Raw genomic sequence first — 20,516 nt, 5'->3', positions numbered from 1 at the left:
ATGCTTTGGGATAAATTGGACTCCGAAAAAATATTCATTTTACCTGTCTTTGTAGGTTGGTATTCTACAAAATACGAAATGTATCGTTGTGACCTGAGTCTGGGTTCCGAATATATGAACGCAAGGTTATCATATATTTTTATTATAAATAGTATAAATACCTACACAAATAATGTAGGTAAATATTATCACACATTTTGTTGTGATAATAATGTAGGTAGCTAACTTACTATAATTAATGTAAAAAGATAAATAGCATACACATATTTTTTTCAACAACTCGTGGTGCCTGAGGAACTTATTACGATTTTGAAAAAGATGGATACAGGAAATAATCATAGCAATTTATATAATATCAAAAATGTTAAAATTACTGAAATTATTCAATTACTTACAATGTAGTTTGTTTCATTACAAAAGTGAGACATTTTGAGACATTGACAGCAGGACTGTCGCGCGCAAAGCGGAACGTATGGTCAAATGTGCATGCACCATGTGCTTCCAGACAGGTGAGACAGGCTAGTACAGTCAGCATCAAAAATGATTTTTCGTTGTGCGATATTATTCTATGGATTATCATTATACCGAGATTTTTAAATAAGACTGTTGACCTAGACGTGTAGAATATAACAATTCTACACGTCTAGGTAGATAGATACGTATTAAAATTGTCTTGTACATTTTAATGGTATATTGCCCTTCAAAAGCCAGGTGCGCTTAGGGGACTGGGGAGTACCTACCTACCTACGCACCCCACGTTATAACTTGTTCAAGATGAATGCAAGTACCACGAATAATAACTGAATAGGTATCTGTATTATTATTATATTAATATGTATATGGATAGGTAGCTCTGAGTAGCTCAATCGGGTCCAAATGGAATAAAACTCGATTAAAGCTTACCTCCCCTCATCCACTTATTTACATTGTACGCTTATTCCACAACTCTCACACAACTGACAACGCCATCTAGTCTCAAACTAAGCAAAACTTGTATTATGAGTACTAGACAACTGATAAACATACTAATATATTTCTAAATGCATACATAATATAGATAAATTAGACTCCGACATAGAATAAATGGTCGTTCTCATCACACAAACATTTGTCTTAGGTGGGAATCTAACCCACGACCTCCGGTATAGCAGTCAGGGTCACTAACCACCAGACCAACAGGCCAATCGATCTAACTTTAATCGGATTTTGTTATTTTGTATCAGTAGAAAATTGCTTTAGAAATGAGTAGAAACATAATAATTATTAATTAAAATGTTAGGTTTTGACACTATGTTGGCAAGATTGATGTTCAATGTTGATAATATAAATTATCGTTTGTTTTCGTGCAGCTAGTTAGGTAAATTGATACAAAATATGTTTTTACAGGATAAGCGTAATATAAAACGGTAATGTTCCTTGACACTAATAACAATAGGTTAGGTAGTTTGTAGGTTTGCAACGTTTAATCTCAAATAACATTCGACACGGTTATTTGTTGTCTTTGTTTCTACCTGGGTAGTGAGTAGTGAGCAGTCTGGGTAGTAAATACACTTTTTTTTCTATTAACTTCCCCGGTTCCTCCACACCATTTAGACACCATTTTGAAACAAAATAAAGGGACTAATTGTATGTTGCAGATATTATAGGATGCTAACTAACACGACTCAAGGTTTATAGACAGCCACGCCTATAATGTCAGCTACATAATAACGTTGAGATCGCCATTACTCGCGAGCGATAAGATTGAGTTTTACTGTTTTGTGGGGTGATTGTACTTTATTGACTTGACGTCTCCATTTTAACAAATGAAAATCGTGAACTTGGCAGTGTTTACTGTTGTTGTTGAATCCCGAACACTTGTATTTGTCATCTTGCTCACTGGTCACGCGCTAGGCACCTAGGGCTAGTGCTAATAAGCCGCTAACATAACACATAACATTATGACGTCACAGTACAGTTACATTCAGTTGCTAACGCGTTTCCTTATACCTTACATTACCTACAACTACTAGTTATTCAATAAGTGCGTTTACTTTTTATTGTACTTTCACGTCAAACGAGGAAGTGCGATGAAATGAAGAAATGATCAATCATTGTCAAGACATCTGCGCAAACATTGTCACATGCGATTATAGGCCGTATTTGTATGAGTAAAAATATCATAAAAATCGAGCTACCACAGTGACATAAAATGTGAAATGTAACATGTATTAGCCTATATAAGTATTATCATTATGGAAAGTCTTGAACTTGTACCTAGCAAAAACCACTTAGTGTCACATCATCGCCGATAGAGTGCGCTGATATAAAATTCAATTCAAAACTAGAACACTGCGTGTTTAATAATGGTTCGGTTCGAATACTCCCTTCAGCCAACCAATCAGGGGCGCGCTATATGACGCCACTAGACGCGACGCCCAACCCTCCAATCGTAGCGTGCCTTTACCCTCGAATGTTCTACGAATTTTGTGACCCTGAGCGAAAATGAAAAAAAAATGATGCCATTGAATTTTATTTGGAACGTAGAAGCCAAACTAAAAAAAGTCGATGCCCGCCAAAAAGTGCATTAATGATTTATACTTGGATGTTTTCCGGTACTCACTGACCTATTTTTAGAGTATCTATCCAGGTTTATTTTTAAATTTATGCACCGAAAAACCCATCTGTTTCGTTAGTCAGATAGCTATGCATAGGTGCGTACAAAAATACTCTAAAGCTCCGCAAGGTGGCGATGTGCGTTTTAATCATATTTATTTAGTCAGGCGCATCATCATACCCTTTAAGAAACACGTAAACGAAACCGTATATAATCGGGCTATAAAAACGAATATTCAATTTGCTTTTATTTGATAACAGTTCAATACAAATTAAGTCTGTAACTAGGTAGATAATACTCATGAATAAACATTATATTCAAGTAGGCTAGGAAATTCAAAGAATTTGTCACTCTTTCGTGTTTCTGATTATACATCTGGTTAGTTAATTACTTTACGATTATGTAGGCATCACTATACGTTGCCTCACGACATGCTCAACTAACATACCTTATCGCGTTTACCATTTCGACATACTCTGGAAAAAGTTAAAAGAGGAGAATACGCCTCCAGAAGTCATAAATATCTTTAGGTATTGGTATGGAAACCAGGTCAACAATGTAAGGTGGGCAGGGCAACTGTCTGATTCGTATAAAATGGAGTGTGGTGTGAGGCAGGGAGGGTTGACCTCTCCTGTACTCTTTAATTTATATATTAATGCACTGATTGTCACGCTCAGCAACGAACATGTCGGATGCCATATTGATGACGTATGCGTCAATAATCTCAGCTATGCTGACGATATGGTGCTGTTGAGCGCCTCAGTCTGTGGTCTAAGGAGGCTGCTTTGTTTATGTGAGGGGTATGCACAAACCCATGGACTTAAATATAATGAAAAAAAGAGCCAGGTTATGGTCTTTAAATCCGGAACTAAATATCCCACCAATATTCCCCCGCTAAAAATAAATGGAACCTCCTTAGAAAGAGTAGATAGTTTTAAATACCTAGGTCATGTGGTTGCCTCAGATTTACGTGACGACATGGACATGGAACGGGAACGAAGGGCTTTATCGGTAAGAGCTAATATGGTATCTCGTAGGTTTGTACGTTGCTCCACTGGTGCTAAAACAACCTTGTTTAGAGCGTATTGCACAACATTCTACACGTGCAGCCTATGGATTACATATACTCGAAGATCGTACGAATCCCTTCGGATCCAGTATAATAATGCGTTCAGGATGCTGTTGGGGTTGCCGCGTTATTGTAGTGCCTCCGGCATGTTCGCGGACGCGCATGTTGACGGTTTTAGCGCGATAATGCGAAAACGCATCGCTTCAATGGTCAGCAGAGTACGCGCCAGCACCAACAGCATCCTGAACATGATAGCTTATAGGGTAGATTCCCCGTACATGAATAATGTTATAAGACTTCATGTCTAATCTATTCTGTATGTTGCTGTATTTTTATATGTTTATATTGTGATTGTGACTTACTAACCATATTATTCATGTATTACTAACAAGTGGATTATGTTATCTTAATAAATAAATTAAATTAAATTAAATTTCAATGATTCTAGCTATTCACCCGCAAACATAGAAACAATATCAACCTTAGGAGCTCGACAATACGGTTATTTTTTACTTGGCGAAGAAATGTCACACGTTTCTAAAGGGCCGCTACCTTGTCTAGTCTATCTTTAGTTGTGTGCGGATTGAAATAATAGCTGTGACACTGACACAGTGACTATAAAATTGAAGCTGAATTTGCAAGATTCGCCTTTGAATGTTGTCACTCTTGTCACATAGGTACGTGACACAATAGCGTGGGAGCCGCTTCACTCGTTTACGACATTTTACTACGAAACTTGAAACCTTTAATGAGTTCTCTGAGGCATGGTAATGAAGATTTAGGTCTGAATAAATTATTTAGGAACATATTAAACTCTAAGTGCATGTAGACTGATAAAATCATACTATTATTGTGTCTACAACTATAACGTTTTTTCTATACGAAAAGTTGTTGGTTTGCCTTAGAGTCATTGAACAAGAGGTCGACCGGTGCCCGGAGCCGCGCGTGTCCTAATGATCTAATCGATTCACGTGGAAGATGACCAGCGGCCGGCGTCGCGTCGCGTCTAAGGTAAAGCTGATGATCACCATCAACATTTAAATAAAGCCTTTAGAACTAGATAGCCATATACATAGAGAAGTGAAATGGATAAAAACATTAACGCAGAGTCGCAGACACAATCTCTCAATCCTATACATGTCACACAGTCACGTGAGGTAACGAAACGAAAAGTCATTTGAGCGATTCGTTCTCTGTTAACGCTCGTAGAAATGAACAAAAAAGTCAAACGGCATAAAATGCATCAGCTCTTTGTATAGGTTCACGCCTACCGCCTAAATTTTAAATTTGTTGTATTATTGCTTCTACATGGCCAACGACGGCTATACAACTTCAAAACGGTAGATTTTTCAGTATGTGGGTACCTACTAGGTACTTGTATTTGTTATCTGTGCCGCTTTTAAACACTTAACTAGCAGATACAAAAAAGGGAAGTCAAACTTATAATTTAAATAAAGGAACTATCGTAAGCGCCGACGCAGACGCCTCGCTTCAAGTGGATGTTTTGTACTGTCATAAAAAACGCAGGCGTTACGAGAGCTGGCTGAGCGTAACATCCATAAGAGTCAGGCGCTTTTTTATTTTTATAGTCTAAATTACAAAATGATGCCTTCTCTAGTGATTTGACTATTGGCCTATGTCAGTCAAATCTAAATAGGACAACTCATATTGCAAAAGTTTAATCACATTGATTGACTTTCTGGCCTACATCTTCGCATGGGTATCCGAAAGCGTTACAGAAAATATATAGAGATAAAATAATAAAATAGTACAATTTATGCATTAGGAACCTTACTAGAAGCTTGAAACACAGACATCTTTCATACAGTATCTAAATATACATTCTAAAATGAACAGAGGAATATAGACAGAAAGTCAAAGATGAATCCAGTGACTCACTCTCGTCATCACTACCGCTGCCGTGATAAAAGTTATTCACAGACTTTGTTATTTTTCTAGTTCTTTATTCATATTTTAATGCGCTGCAAAGTGTATTCATTATAATGATATTGTGTATATTCCGGTTGCTACGCCGCTTCAAGGCTGTCTGCTCTCGCGTTCGTAATTCGTAATAATAATAAAATTAATTTTGCAACTGAGCTTGAGTTGAGCTGATTTTTTGCGCGGATTTCAAGGAAAATAATATACGTATGTTTTGTATAATATAAAAGATTAATGTTATGTAAATATACGGCCGAAGTAATGACTACGGAATTGTTGACAATAGATCGACTGTCTTCCGCGTTGAAGCCATGCTTCAGTTTTTTTTTACGTAATAAATAATGTTCGTTTTGCTGAGCTTCAGCATCGAATAAATGCATGATCATGGAGTATAAAATTTAGTCATTCGTAAACAACTTATTTTGGAAGCAGCATCGCCATTTTGGATTTTAGCTGTTATAATTACATAATATATGTTGTCTTAATAAATTGCAGCAACCTAAAACGTAGTCTATGCCGATAGGTGTGTATGTTTTTATTAACATTTTAACCACTCGCTAAAAATAATATTCTTAAAATATTGTTGAAGTAGGAGCATCTGATGATCACCATGACATTGACATCGATCTTATGTTAATGAAATAAGGTCGATTATCGTGTTATTTTATACTTTGACCTTACTTATTTTTTGACGTAAAGTAAGTTGTTCTTTATACCAAACCAGCTATATAAGAATCTAGCCTTTCTTGAGCATTCGATACGTAACTAATCTACTAATATTAATTTATACCGATGAAGAAAATACATTTGGTTCCATAATTAAAGCAGCGGTCTAAAATGACCTCATGAGTAATTTACATACATGCAAATTCGTCCGATTTGACACTCGTCCTCAGGTATAACATAAAAACAAATTCAAAGTAAATATAATATAATATATCCTGGAACAGCTCACACACGGTTATCTGATCCCCAAGCTAAGCAGTTAGCAGAGCTTGTGTTATTGGTAACCAGACAACTGATAACTCAATTATAACTTCTATCATACCATTTTAAAACCTTTACGTAGGCAAACTTGTATTAGTATTTCAACAAACTGCTTCATGTGAATCCAATCATAATTATATATTACACATAACGTAAAGTATAATCGTATTTTATATTGTGAACCACAAAATATTCAAAGAGAAAAAATATCGATTCAAATTTAGTTATGCAACACGCCGCTGTGGTAGACATTGGATGTGGCAGCACGATCTCAAATTGAAATTCTAATTCTTTCTCTAGATATAGCTGCCTGCCCACATAGATATAGCGCTCGCGAAGAGCGTGCTTGCCACCCTGGTGTGAAATGGCTGAACTAAGATAGTGTTGCCCTATAAAATTAAGTTCCGACCAATTAGTAGAAATCATGTATTTCTCGCAATTTAATCATTTTATCGAAAAGGAAAATACTTACGTACGTTTTATAAGGGACTAGCTTCTCATTATTTTAATTTCCTAAAATACTTAAATAAATATTTAATTTTAGTAACTCGTTAGTATGTATGTATTTGATAACTTTTTGCTTAGTATCTTTACCACATCTTTCAGAATTTGGAATTTATGAGTTTTAGCACTAAAATAAGTCTTTATTGACGTAACTGTTTTATTCCCAATTTGTTTTTCATTAGTAAGTCTCCAAAAACATGCTTTGGCAGTGTAATGTTTTATAAATTTATAATACCACCTGGTAGATAATCAAATGGTTAGTATAATTTGGATAAATCCAAAATATTTTGATTAAATATGTCGTATTAGTTCATAAACAAATTAATGTAAATAGTATTTGTAACAAGCTATACTAATGAATGTTAATTTTAGACAGTTGTCTAGTTCAGCTGAGAGCGCCGTCTTTGTTTTCCGTTTATTTTCATAACATAATGCACTCATTATTTCTTGATTAAATATTATTTTTAGAAACATCATTAACCGGTGCAAACATGTTCCTGTGAATCAGGTTATACACCGAAAATAATATCATCTCGATGGAACAATCAGTTTTGCAACTTTTGTAAATAATAAAAATCAAGAAGTTTAGTCATGTTTTTATTTTATTTTGCAGAACGTTGTTTATCTTGAAGTTTTATCTTTTGAAAAGATATAGGTAACCTATTGCTTTTCATTACCAAGAACTTCGTCGATTCATTCAGAACCAGAAATGATATAGCTAAGGCCTTAGGTACTGTTATAAGCACTATAAGTAGGTAATGTATGTGACGACCCGTTTTCGTAAGGTGTTTTTTCTCATTTCATTAAATTTCAAGTCAATTAATAGATTTGATGATCTTTCTGGTTGCATTGGAAAAATCGAAATTAATTTTGAATGTGTCAAACTAACTTTTGTTTTAGTTCTAACTCAACGAACCTAAAATAAATTTGTCTCTAAATGAAACAAAATATGACAATTTATAGTAGGAATTTTGGCGTCTGGTAGTAGGTTTTGACGTGTTTTAGAAGATTATACACCGTGAGCTGGCAACATTTTTTAATTGACCGCCACCCGTGAGCGAATCGTTCGCTCGATCTCGCTCTGTCGATCGAGTCCGGTTGTGGAAGCCATTTTATTCTTGTGAATGTGACAAAGTATTTTTTGTGATTTTCGTACTTATAGGAATCGTGTCAATGTGTACCTCCACTGAGTGTATTTCGTGACGTGTGATCGTGCTTCTAAAATTGAGAATGTACGTGTTTAAAATCGGGTTGTGTTGACCTGCCCTGTTTCTTACGCGGTCGCACAGCAGGCATCGATTAGTGCAGCAAGGCGGCCTCTAATAACGGCGAGTCGAGGGTGTAGAACCAGTTTGTGGTGTGCGCCATGGGCAACAATGCTGCCACCGCCAATAAGAAGGTGGACGCCGCCGAAAGCGTCAAGGAGTTCCTTGACCAGGCTAAAGAGGACTTCGAAGAGAAATGGAAGAAGAATCCTACCAACACCGCCGGATTGAACGATTTCGAGCGGATAAAAACATTAGGTACTGGCTCCTTTGGTAGAGTCATGATAGTCCAACATAAACCTACGAAAGAATATTATGCTATGAAAATATTAGATAAACAGAAAGTCGTAAAATTGAAGCAAGTTGAACATACGTTAAACGAGAAGCGAATTTTACAAGCTATCAACTTCCCCTTCCTCGTGAGCCTCAAGTTCCATTTCAAGGACAACTCGAACCTGTACATGGTGTTGGAGTATGTGCCAGGCGGTGAGATGTTCTCGCACCTGCGCAAGGTCGGCCGCTTCTCGGAGCCGCACTCGCGGTTCTACGCAGCGCAAATTGTGCTAGCGTTTGAATACCTTCACTATTTGGACCTCATTTATCGGGATTTGAAGCCTGAAAACCTTCTAATCGATTCGCAAGGCTACCTCAAAGTAACAGATTTTGGTTTTGCAAAGCGTGTCAAGGGCCGTACGTGGACGCTGTGCGGCACGCCCGAATACCTGGCACCGGAAATCATCCTCTCTAAAGGTTACAACAAAGCGGTCGACTGGTGGGCGCTCGGAGTCTTAGTATACGAAATGGCGGCTGGCTACCCGCCTTTCTTTGCAGATCAACCCATCCAGATTTACGAAAAAATCGTTTCGGGTAAGGTTCGGTTCCCCTCCCACTTCGGGTCGGACCTGAAGGACCTCCTCCGCAATCTACTGCAGGTCGATCTGACAAAGCGCTACGGCAACCTAAAGGCTGGCGTGAATGACATAAAAGGCCACAAATGGTTTGCCAGCACCGACTGGATCGCCGTCTTCCAGAAGAAGATCGAGGCCCCGTTCATCCCGCGCTGCAAGGGCCCGGGCGACACCAGCAACTTCGACGACTACGAGGAGGAGGCATTGCGTATCTCATCGACTGAGAAGTGTGCGAAGGAGTTTGCCGAGTTCTGAGCGCACAGCTGGTGCCTGCGAGCGGACACTCCCGTGAGTAGGTGTTTTTAGTGAATCTTCCGTGACATTGTCGTGGAACGGTGACGAGTGCGACTCTTTGCCGACAGCTTTGGGTGATTATAGACGCTGAGGCGGCCCCTGGCTGGCACCCCAATGTGGATCAAATTTGGAGTGTAGGCAAGATGATAGTAGAACTGATTTCCGATATTTCGGTGGCGTTCATTTGCTTAGTGCCCTTTCAAGTTGACATAACATACAGCAGGTAGAGGAGCAGCAGTGACCCTTGTTCTGGTGATATCCCGAGTGTTACCACTGACACACTGTACCGTGGTGTTCCCCAGCACTCAATGTCTTGCTACCTGATTGTTCATTACGTACATGGTAGTTTGCTGTTGATAGCATTGGGATGTGGTGAGCTTTATTATTATATAATATTTTTTATTGTTTTTACGAAATCAAAAATACAATTTTGTAATATGTAATATTGATCAAATTTTTCTTGTTGCTTTTTAAGATTCACAATCAAACTTCTCAATTTCGATTTAATCTATTTACATCACTTAACCATCAACTTAGAGCAATTGCGACAACCATCACTAATAATTTTAGTAGACTACTGAAATGGATTTCCTAAAACTATGTATTACTTATCTTGATGGAATGTTATCATTAATTGTGTATAGGTTTTAATTAATTGACATTTCGTTATTGGTTTTATTAATTTATAAGGTTATTAATATTGTTGTATCAGTTGATATTTTTAACTAAGGAACTATAACTACATCAAATATTGAAGAGATTAATTTATTGTATATGTATTCATTGTAGTTGTGTTCACATGTGCAATTTGACCTGTGTTTGTGATCTGATGTGAGGTTTCATTTGAATTTAAGTGTAATTTGTATTAGTTCCTTATTTTGTAGGGTTAAGTGTAGTTACTTTATCTGTGGAGTCAACATACAGAATGTGGCATGAATATACATCATGTGAAGTCAGCCTCTCAACAAACTGTGCTATGTGACCTGGCCTTATTGCTAGCATCAGTTTTACAAAAGCAATAAATATTGTTAACTTAAACATATTCCATTTTGCAGCAATATTTCTGTCCTGTTAAATGTTTATAGTTTTATACGTTACAACTTGGTATTCAGCACAAAATAAGACATGAGAGAATTTTTATATATGAGATATTGTTTTTGTTAAGAATAGGAATATGTTTAAAGGTACCTAGTGTTAGATCCTGAGCGCGGCGTCGCGGCGCGTCGATATCTTGTCATTGAGACTGATGTTATCAATAAGCGTGTTTATAATGAGAAGTAACAGCCATTATTATCAGGTTCAGCTATTAATTTTGGTCCCACCATTCTGTGGAGTGTGTGATTCAGCAATGGTTAATTGGCAATGTTTATTATAAAGTTTGTTAGCTATTAGATGTAGGACTTTGAATCCAGGCTGTACAAATAAATATCTAGTAATTCGTAGTGCATTTTACATTGTGTACATTGTGAGCGTCTGTGGTAATAGTTATTAGGTTGGAAATCATGGGAAGGTTACTTAACCGCTCTGTGCACATTCATATTTATTATAAAATGTTACTGATGTGACTTGAGCTATGTCTGATGCATATGATTGTTGTCTTTGAGTTAGTACTATGCTCGTTCTAACAATTGGAACTGGTCAACTTATAATAACTACTTGTAAATCATATCAAATTGTACACTAAATTGAACATTTTGAGTCAACATATATTGTAAATGCATTCTCAATCTTTTTTATGATCAATCAATGTCGAACTTCAATAATGAATTTATATTCAAATCGCTTATTTATATTATATATTTTCTTACTAAGCACTTTGCTTAGATAAACAATGTCTTTATGGTGAAATGTCTATTGGCAATTTAAAAAGCCATAAAATCATGTTATTTTTTTATATTATTTAGTTTATAAATCATTACCTATTTACTTGGTGCCATATTTATAATTTGAAAATGGTCCTATTGTGTAAATATTTAGATAATCAATGTTTTTATTCTCTTTATATTATTCAAATTATTGCCTACTTCTTGACAGTATACTGCTGTGCTAAATCGGTACTCTTATCGCATATATTATGTCAGTATTAAACTTTGCACCTTTTTAAATAATCAATAAGTATGTCTTGAAGTATCAGTGAATAGTAGAACAATACTTAAGTAGCTAGTCACTTCATATTTGTTAATTTTTAAATAAAACTATGCTATGTTTCTAAAGTGGCAATGTTGAAAGCTTGGTGTCCAAACACTTAGATATTTATTAAGATTTAGCTAGTAGAATTTATAGATTAGTTTATATCAAAGTTTTAAAAGTGAGAGTAGACCAATTCTAAGTGAAAATCATGGTACATTACTGTAGCAATGTTCAAGTCAAACTGTTAATTAATGATTCTCAGATAGCTTTCTAGACATTGTTCAGAGCGACAGTTTTTTAGTGAGATGTATTATCTGTTTTCTATTGTCTGAGCTGATTGCCTGTGGACTAATGAAATATTACTACTTTACTTTAGTAAGAAAGTGACATTCACCAATTAGACATTGTTTAACGATTCTAGCGTTATTTCGAAATTCGCGTAATCTAATTCGTACAGTTCCGTAGTGTCAACGCAACTTTTGATTTCTAAGTATTGTATTGACTAATAAGAGTATCTGATGTGTACCCCTCGTTGCAGTCATTGTATATAACTGTAGAGTGATCGTATCCCCAGTAATTAGGAGGTTCGGTATCAGCTTTGATAACCGCAGTCACATTTCATTCCAATTAGCTTCACAACTTGCTCATTGACACAATATGAACGTTCTAATGTGAACATTTTAAGCCATTTTGGATATTATAAACATTAGTGTGACAGTATGTGTATTTGCGAGCCGTCGTCTTTTTATATCTGTGCGTATTAAATATTCAAATGTTCACATCTAGATCTATTATATCGAGTGCCTATAGCATTGAAAGTTCAAGTGTAAAAAGTCAGTTAATTTCAGTAATTATTTGTCACCATGTATTGATCTTCCATAAAATTACGATGAAATTAAAATATCGATGTAACAGTATAACAATGGTTTGATTTTCGTTCAGCTATCATACATAATCGAGTTCTATTCCAGAGATTACTATACGTGGCTATTTGGCACATCTGCTTTTGTGCGTCGAGTTGGCTTGGTACGTCGAAGATAAAATATTTTCGCCGCTATACGTGTATTGTATTGTTTGACGTTGTTCGCACGTTTGGACGAGCACGGCCGCGGCACGTGGGGCGAGCCGGTTTAATACGGGGCTTCCTAATAAAGCGGAATGCTCCGCCGCACAGTGGGCTGAAAATAACGTTTCATGGACATTCAATTTTTTTTTCCAATTTGACGTGTTTCTTTATTGGAATCTGTTAAAACATGCTTCTTATTGATATGTTTTAAATATAAAGTCATAGATCATAGCGAAAGGCACACTTTTGATTTTTTTTCAAAAACTTTGTATGGGGAAAACCATAAAATAAGCTATATCTCAGCTGTCGCGTGAGTGCGCGTTATTTTCTTTCACATGATTATTGCTCTAATTTTTTGCAAAATTTTGACGTATTGCACCACGCTCGCGAAAGTGCGCTTGCTGAGAAAAAAAATATTGAAAAATATATATATTTTCCTTTGAAAAATTCGTAAATTTATTAAAAAAAATACCTATATATCTCTAAAAATTATAACATTAGCGGCCATAAACAACTTCAGTGCTGTTTAGCTCTTCTCAATTTTATAATAATGAACAATATGCGGCTAGATATGTATCAGAGAAATATGTTTTTTACCTAATTTGTTTATGACACACGGTCTTGGATACCAGACCCTTTTAAAACAATGGATTAATATCAGTAAAGTACCTATTGTTGCCATATTATTTCGTTGCCATCGGTCAGCTTTAATGGAACTAATGAGGTCATGAACACACTGGAATCATCATTTCCATCTTCCATTTTCTGTTTATACCTGCTTTGGTTCGATGAACCATCAAAACCTCACTTGGACACTAAAATAAGGTAATTTTTTTCGACACACACAGGTAAACTTTTCAAAATTCTTGTTACTGTTAAATCTAGAAGAGCTTGAAGGGAAATTTTGGCTGCTGTATCCGTCACTGTAATTGTTATTTTTTGTCAGGATAACAATGAGATTTAGCTTGCTGTAGCTTAAAGTAGGATACAAGTCTGACACACCTTCTCGAATTTCCCTTAGTGTTATATATTGCCACGTGGACAATTTTAAGGATAAAAACATACCAAGTGCTTTCTCTGGTGTAAAAACATGCTTGGGATATGCTTTTTTGGTAAACGAGTTTAACTTTTCAGCAGCTTCTGGGTGTTTCATCATAAACTCAATAACAGAAGCCATATTGTTCAAACCTTCTTGTCTCATCATTCGCACAGCAGCATATGCAAGCTCACTGGACTCACAGTCTCTTTGATTTTCAGTCCTTCTTTTCTTTTGTTTTATTCCTAAATCTTGAAATGGTTTTCGAAGCAAACGCTTCATACTTGTCTGTGCTTCAGTTGACGAAGATGTAGAAGGGACTGGACATTCGAGAGTGATATGAGATTCAGACGCCCACAACATCTGATGCCTTTGGTTCTGCAATGCAACTTGGCCAATCAATATCACACTGAAGCCAGTCTTCATATTCGCTCGCTCGCTTCGTGGGGTTTTGATGGTTCATCGAACCAAAGCAGGTATAAACAGGAAAATGGAAGATGGAAATGATGATTCCAGTGTGTTCATGACCTCATTAGTTCCAATAAAGCTGACCGATGGCAACGAAATAATATGGCAACAATAGGTACTTACTGATATTAATCCATTGTTTTAAAAGGGTCTGGTATCCAAGACCGTGTGTCATAAACAAATTAGGTAAAAAACATATTTCTCTGATACATATCTAGCCGCATATTGTTCATTATTATAAAATTGAGAAGAGCTAAACAGCACTGAAGTTGTTTATGGCCGCTAATGTTATAATTTTTAGAGATATATAGGTATTTTTTTGAATAAATTTACGAATTTTTCAAAGGAAAATATATATATTTTTCAATATTTTTTTTCTCAGCAATCGCACTTTCGCGAGCGTGGTGCAATACGTCAAAATTTTGCAAAAAATTAGAGCAATAATCATGTGAAAGAAAATAACGCGCACTCACGCGACAGCTGAGATATAGCTTATTTTATGGTTTTCCCCATACAAAGTTTTTGAAAAAAATCAAAAGTGTGCCTTTCGCTATGATCTATGACTTTATATTTAAAACATATCAATAAGAAGCATGTTTTAACAGATTCCAATAAAGAAACACGTCAAATTGGAAAAAAAATTTGAATGTCCATGAAACGTTATTTTCAGCCCACTGTGCGCCGCCGCCGTACGCTCTCCATCATTGCGAGCAGACAGATAAAGATTTGTTTTATCGCTCACTGGTTCTAGTAGACGCTATAATTCATTATTACTGTCTTATCACTGCCCAGTTAGTATCACGCAAGTATCGGGGCTGTTTCAATTCGTAAATATCTTGCTAATTGAAAAAACGCCTGTAACAGTAGCTGTCAAGCATATTAATTGTTTTATTCGGCTAAATATTAGGGCAATTGTAATAATAGTCTTAGCAGACTTAGTTCAATGTCACCAAATTGTTTATTTGCTTTGGTTTTAACTTCTTTTTTTTAGAAAGAATAACACACGACAATGGAATGGTTTAGGAACATCGGTTGTATAATCAAAACGAATCTTCTATTGGCTTTAAAAAAATTGACTGTTGGTAGCCGAACACGTTGTTTGAAGTCATGTTGCGTATGAATGTGACGCAGATTAATATTTTAATCACTAGCTGTTGTGCGCGACTTCGTCCGCACGGTTATGAAGAAGTTATATACATATAATCTGATTAACAGTTTTAGAGTGCACGCAAATGCTCCTCGTTTTTTAACATATTTAATTATTGTTTATCCTATAGACTTCCTCAATAAATGGGTCATTTAACACCGAAATAATCAAATCAAATCAAGCCTAGAAGTGGAAACTAACATTTCAGCTTTTTTTAGAGATACATTAAAATTGAATTTCAACTTTTAGATCATTGTATAAAAAGTATCTTTACGAAAGGATATCTGGTACGTAGGTGTTGCGGTGCGTGGTTCAAACCAACATTTGCCTAAATTACATCTGAATCACTCCCAATTTGCTGACACATTGTGTAAAACTTGCAGTTTATTTGTTTAGCTGAACGTGTAATATATACAAATACATTTATATTGCTTACATATCTAATCCAAAGCGTATAATCTTGTATTTTATATACGTTTACGTTCGATAACCTTTTAATTACCTGTTTAATTGCTGGTGTCGTGGCTTGAGTATGTCCACACGATAGTTAGTGTCGGTCGGTCTAATGGATTCGCCCTTAGTACCTTGACATTTATTTCTATATGTTAGGAAGATTATACAGAAGACGATCTATTTATTGCTCAAAAAATATGAAACGTTTTTAATTATACGTAATCTCTTCTGAGTAGTTCTATTAATTGGTTAAGAGAGTTGCTGGAATGGAGAACTATATCTCTGTTTTTTATAGGTATTGTATAATCTGTATAATTTTCTTTATCGAATGGTAAAGTACTACTTGAAGGAGGGACGCAAATGTACCTTCATAGTTTAATATGTTTTGATTTGACACGCGATTCTCACAGTGGGAAGTGGGATCATTATCATTCCATACAATGGATGTTTAGTGGGAAACATGGGCTTAGTATCACGTGCCAAACGATCTGTCGCCAGAAACGATTAATTTTCTACCTACTTGCGATGCCAATGGTCCTTTAGTAACAATTATATGTGCCGTTTTAAGTTGAATACGCATTGTCTTCACCACCTGACGTATTAACAAACGTGCACCGTGCCAAATATAACATTGGTCGATTAATTTATTTTCCATTATTAATGCTTACAGTAGGTAAAACAAAATATTTTTTAGTTTTAAAATAAATTCTGTCTAATCATCTTTACCCAAAACAGCTGTTCTTAAATTACTGTGTTATAGCAGTTAAAAGTTACAAGTTTCAAAGTAAAACCATTATAAACTCTCCCTAGTCATTATTTCTGCTCCTAATTATGGCTCAAGGTACTAAGGAATCCTTAGTATTTTAGCTAAAACAACTTCGCTTGGGTTGCTCTTCTGTGTCAAATATCGATCGGTTCTTAAGTGGGACACACATAATAGACCTGTCGGCACTCATGTAGCATTTTGCGCTTGCGAATAAGTAGGTGTGTTACCTATAAAGGCTGGTTCGTTCTCGCAACCGCGCCTGTCGCAACCTTGGGGCCTGAGAAAGCATGCGTTACGTATACCAACACTGTATGTGTGGTGCGACATTGCGGAATAATCTTAACGCCGCTTATGAACAAGCGTCGCTCACAATTACAACATCCTCTTTAAATTCGATAACAAATGAGCGCGTTTGTTGTTTAGGTAAATGTTGTCGTTTCTATATTTAAAACCTGTTCGAATCGCAGCATATCGACGAAAAATATCCTTGAATTTAAATACGTTATTATCAGTCAAAGTGGACTCTCATGTGTTACGAATTGATTTGACTAGATTAATGTGGTACGTTACTTGTTCTCCAATCAAGGACGTCTGGTAGGCGCAGTGGGCCGGTACATTGCCCATGTTGGTAATTGCCACTTATTTGCAGATGTCGGGTCTAGTAGATCCCTGTTCGCTCGACCTAGCGTTAATGCTCGAGCTCCATTTTGCGTCTGTTGTACGCCATATGTACATACGTTTTCCACTCGACAGCGCTGTACGTCATCAATACTACACATGCTAATTTTCACATTCAAACACGGCAATATCATCCAAGGTTTAAAGCGTTCTAGTTTCATCTCGCTCTTGTCGCTAGACAGCAACTACGGTCACGTGATGCCCTGGAGTTTCCCACGTTATAACATTGTTTATTCGTCGCATTTTCATGTACTTAATTAACATTATGGCTGTGTCCCAATCTATTTATTTGAAGCTATACGCCTTCTAGATTCAAGTCATTGTAATTGTTCGTTAAATTAACGAAAAAAGAACACTGTCTAGTATAAAATTTTCCATATTGTTGATCTATGTTTCTCAGTGTAAAATATTCGTGGTCGTGAAGCAGAGTGTATAGGATACATTAAACATCGGTAAGGTCAGCAGACCCGACCAAGGTTTATAGGAAATGGGCCGAGAGCGTTTGTCAGCGTTCTCGTTATAACTCAGATTTCTTTTAATATCTAATATCGTTCTTGTAATCTTATTTTCCTCTTACTGGACAGATATAGAAATTGCAGTTTCCGTTTTAGGTTCTAATTGTTTCTCTCAACATTTCCTCTTGAAGTGATTGAAATTGAATGATTCTGAAAAGTCATTATTGTTTTTCTATAAACAATATGGTTCTCCTTTTTATAAAATATTTCGATAGGGAATACTTACTAATTTTTATTTAATAATTCCATCTAAGTACTATAATATTTTTTTAGACTGCATTAGTCTTACATTTTTTCATTTTTTTTAATCCGCCAAAAATTCTTTAACTTAAAACTTTTTGTATAAACTCTGTAGACCCTAAAAAATACTTAAATTACTTAGATTGAATTATTAACTAAATCGGTTTCTATCACATATCCAGGCACTTACCTACTCCTTTTACTAAAGCGTGAAGAACCAGTTTGAAAGTAGGTCTATCGTCTTCGCATTGACAGGACTCACTTATCTGTTAATAGAGGATTTCCTAATAGAAATACCAAAACTCTGGACTTCTGGATTTGCAACGACTTCCTGCTCATAAAACGCTCGCATTAACTAATATAATGATACATTTGATACCACGATAAGATTATACGGAAGGTCGCGTGCAATAAAAATGTTATTTGTTGGCGACGTAGTACACATAAACACTAAGAATTAAAGTTACGATGATTGGTCATGTTATGGCATAGTTTATTAGTTCAATTTATTCTCAGAACCACTCTGGCCACTACTGGGGTTCTATTACCTACTGAAAAAGACAATCAAAAACACATGCGTCCTTTTTTATAAAGGTATGATAAATAAAAGTGCTTTATCTTTCTAGTTACATTTTTAATGTTAGTGTTTTTAAATAATAATAATGAAACCATTTACTTTTATATCTCATACATTTTTTCCGAACTCAGAGTAGCATGTGAATTAAAAGAATTGTCCATTGGAAAACAAGTACAGCCCGTCTGGGACACCTGTCTGACAAACCAATAGAAGATTTCATTGATCCAAAAGTTTAAAATAATGTCCTGAATAGGCATGATGACAATTTTTTTTTGCAGTATCTGTCTTGTAGTTTTTTGTATAATAATGGATACGTATTTTTTAATTCGTCCCGCAAACATAAATTGACCAAATTAAAGTGAATGAAACTTACGCGTTACGTCACGATTGAGTATAAATTTTACCATATCGTTACGTCACAAGCCCCCTCTCCTAAACTTTAAAGCAGTTAATCTTTGTCAATTCTGTTTTTTCTGAAAAAGGAAAAAATACGTGTCCCATACTTTTCAATATCTAACTGAGGGACTAATGAGATTTTTTCTTTTTATACCCAGTCATCATCCCTATTGCGTCATTTTAAAAAGTACTTTTGTTTCGTTGTTTGTAAGGATGGAGGTAATCGAACGCGGAAGAGATAAAAATAAAACGACGTAACAGCTATTATATAACGACGGATCAAGGGGAAAATAGGAAACTGTCGTAAATAATGGCTTCACTAATCTGTACTATTTACAAACAACTATTTACTTAGAAGCAGCTAATAGGGTACCATAATACAGACTAATTGTCATTGAAAAATATAAGTTCTTATCTCAATAGTAATTAACAATTCTATTAAATTTCTCCTTTTGAAGATGTGCCGAAAGAAATAAGCAGTAGGTACCTTTGTACTCTCTACTGTTATAATGTAGTGTCCGGTAAATCAGATCAATCACTCAAACAGTAAAAAAAAAATAGGTAGGTACTTAAAGATTAAATCACACTACAGACTCAATACTATGATAGACTACTAGTTTTAGTCCACAAACGTAGGTTCACAAGTTAATAACCAAAGCTATCACGTGTCTTCTGAAACAATGCACGGAAGCCGCTCAAAATACACAAATATCTGTTATACTGACAATGGAAAACAGACGAGTTCATATTTAACCTGATATTATCATCGGTTCAAACTCCATTATCAGTCAGTTTGATTTGTGACAAAACAATTGATGTAGAACAAACTATAATATCTATTTCTATGGCAACCGATGACGTACGAGCTGTCTGCACCAGACAATAATTGTCATTAATCTCCGTGAATAGAACAGTTATTAAAGCAAAGTCTTTGAATATTGCTGAGAATTATTGTTCAGTATGTGTTAAGTGATCTGGGGAAGAATAAGCGCATTTTAATTTTATATTAATTGATGATTTTATTTGTATCTACTTGACCGGCGTTTCATAAACGTATCTTCAGATTACATACTAAATAATCCTAAATAAATGACAAAAAATATGAATATTTTCAAAATTTTGCACTGATTTGTATACGCCAACCAGGGAAATTGACCTTCTGAATAGCGAGTCCTTTTCCATAGGTGCCGTCACACCAACGCTTGGTACACTCCCGCATGATTTATTGTCCCGTGGGTGTAAGCTGTGGGTGCTAAATAGACTGAAATAAATATTCCCCGCCAGTAAACGTAACCCGCGAGATCAATTTCCAAGTTCAGCATCGATAAAGACTGATTTAGAGTCATTTGAGCTGCTTTTTTCTAAAAGAGACGGCCAACTATTCATCTAATCTTCCGATAGGTTTTTTGCCGATAATTGGTCATCAAAACATTGATTTTAATTGTTGAATTTTGCGCACGAAATCTGAAATTACGTATTT

The 20,516-nt window shown here is 35.7% G+C and overlaps 1 protein-coding gene across 1 annotated transcript; it reads left to right on the top strand.

Moving 5' to 3' along the window:
* Positions 1-8,135: 8,135 nt before the first annotated feature.
* LOC113506804 (cAMP-dependent protein kinase catalytic subunit) lies at positions 8,136-10,592 on the top strand. Its single transcript, XM_026889641.1, has one exon. It carries the CDS (start codon positions 8,464-8,466, stop codon positions 9,523-9,525), a length of 1,062 nt encoding a protein of 353 aa, XP_026745442.1. The 5' UTR covers positions 8,136-8,463; the 3' UTR covers positions 9,526-10,592.
* The last annotated feature ends 9,924 nt before the right edge of the window (positions 10,593-20,516 follow it).

The sequence above is a fragment of the Trichoplusia ni genome (assembly GCF_003590095.1).
Source record: "Trichoplusia ni isolate ovarian cell line Hi5 chromosome 25 unlocalized genomic scaffold, tn1 tig00003503_group24, whole genome shotgun sequence".
In the NCBI taxonomy this organism is placed as follows: Eukaryota; Metazoa; Arthropoda; class Insecta; order Lepidoptera; family Noctuidae; genus Trichoplusia; species Trichoplusia ni.
The sequence above is the reverse complement of the archived record's forward strand: the minus strand, read 5'-3'. Positions and strand labels throughout refer to the sequence as shown.

What these genes read in the sequence shown, in the direction of transcription:
- LOC113506804 (XM_026889641.1), top strand. Translation starts at nt 8,464, where the DNA reads ATGGGCAACAATGCTGCCACCGCCAATAAGAAGGTGGACGCCGCCGAA.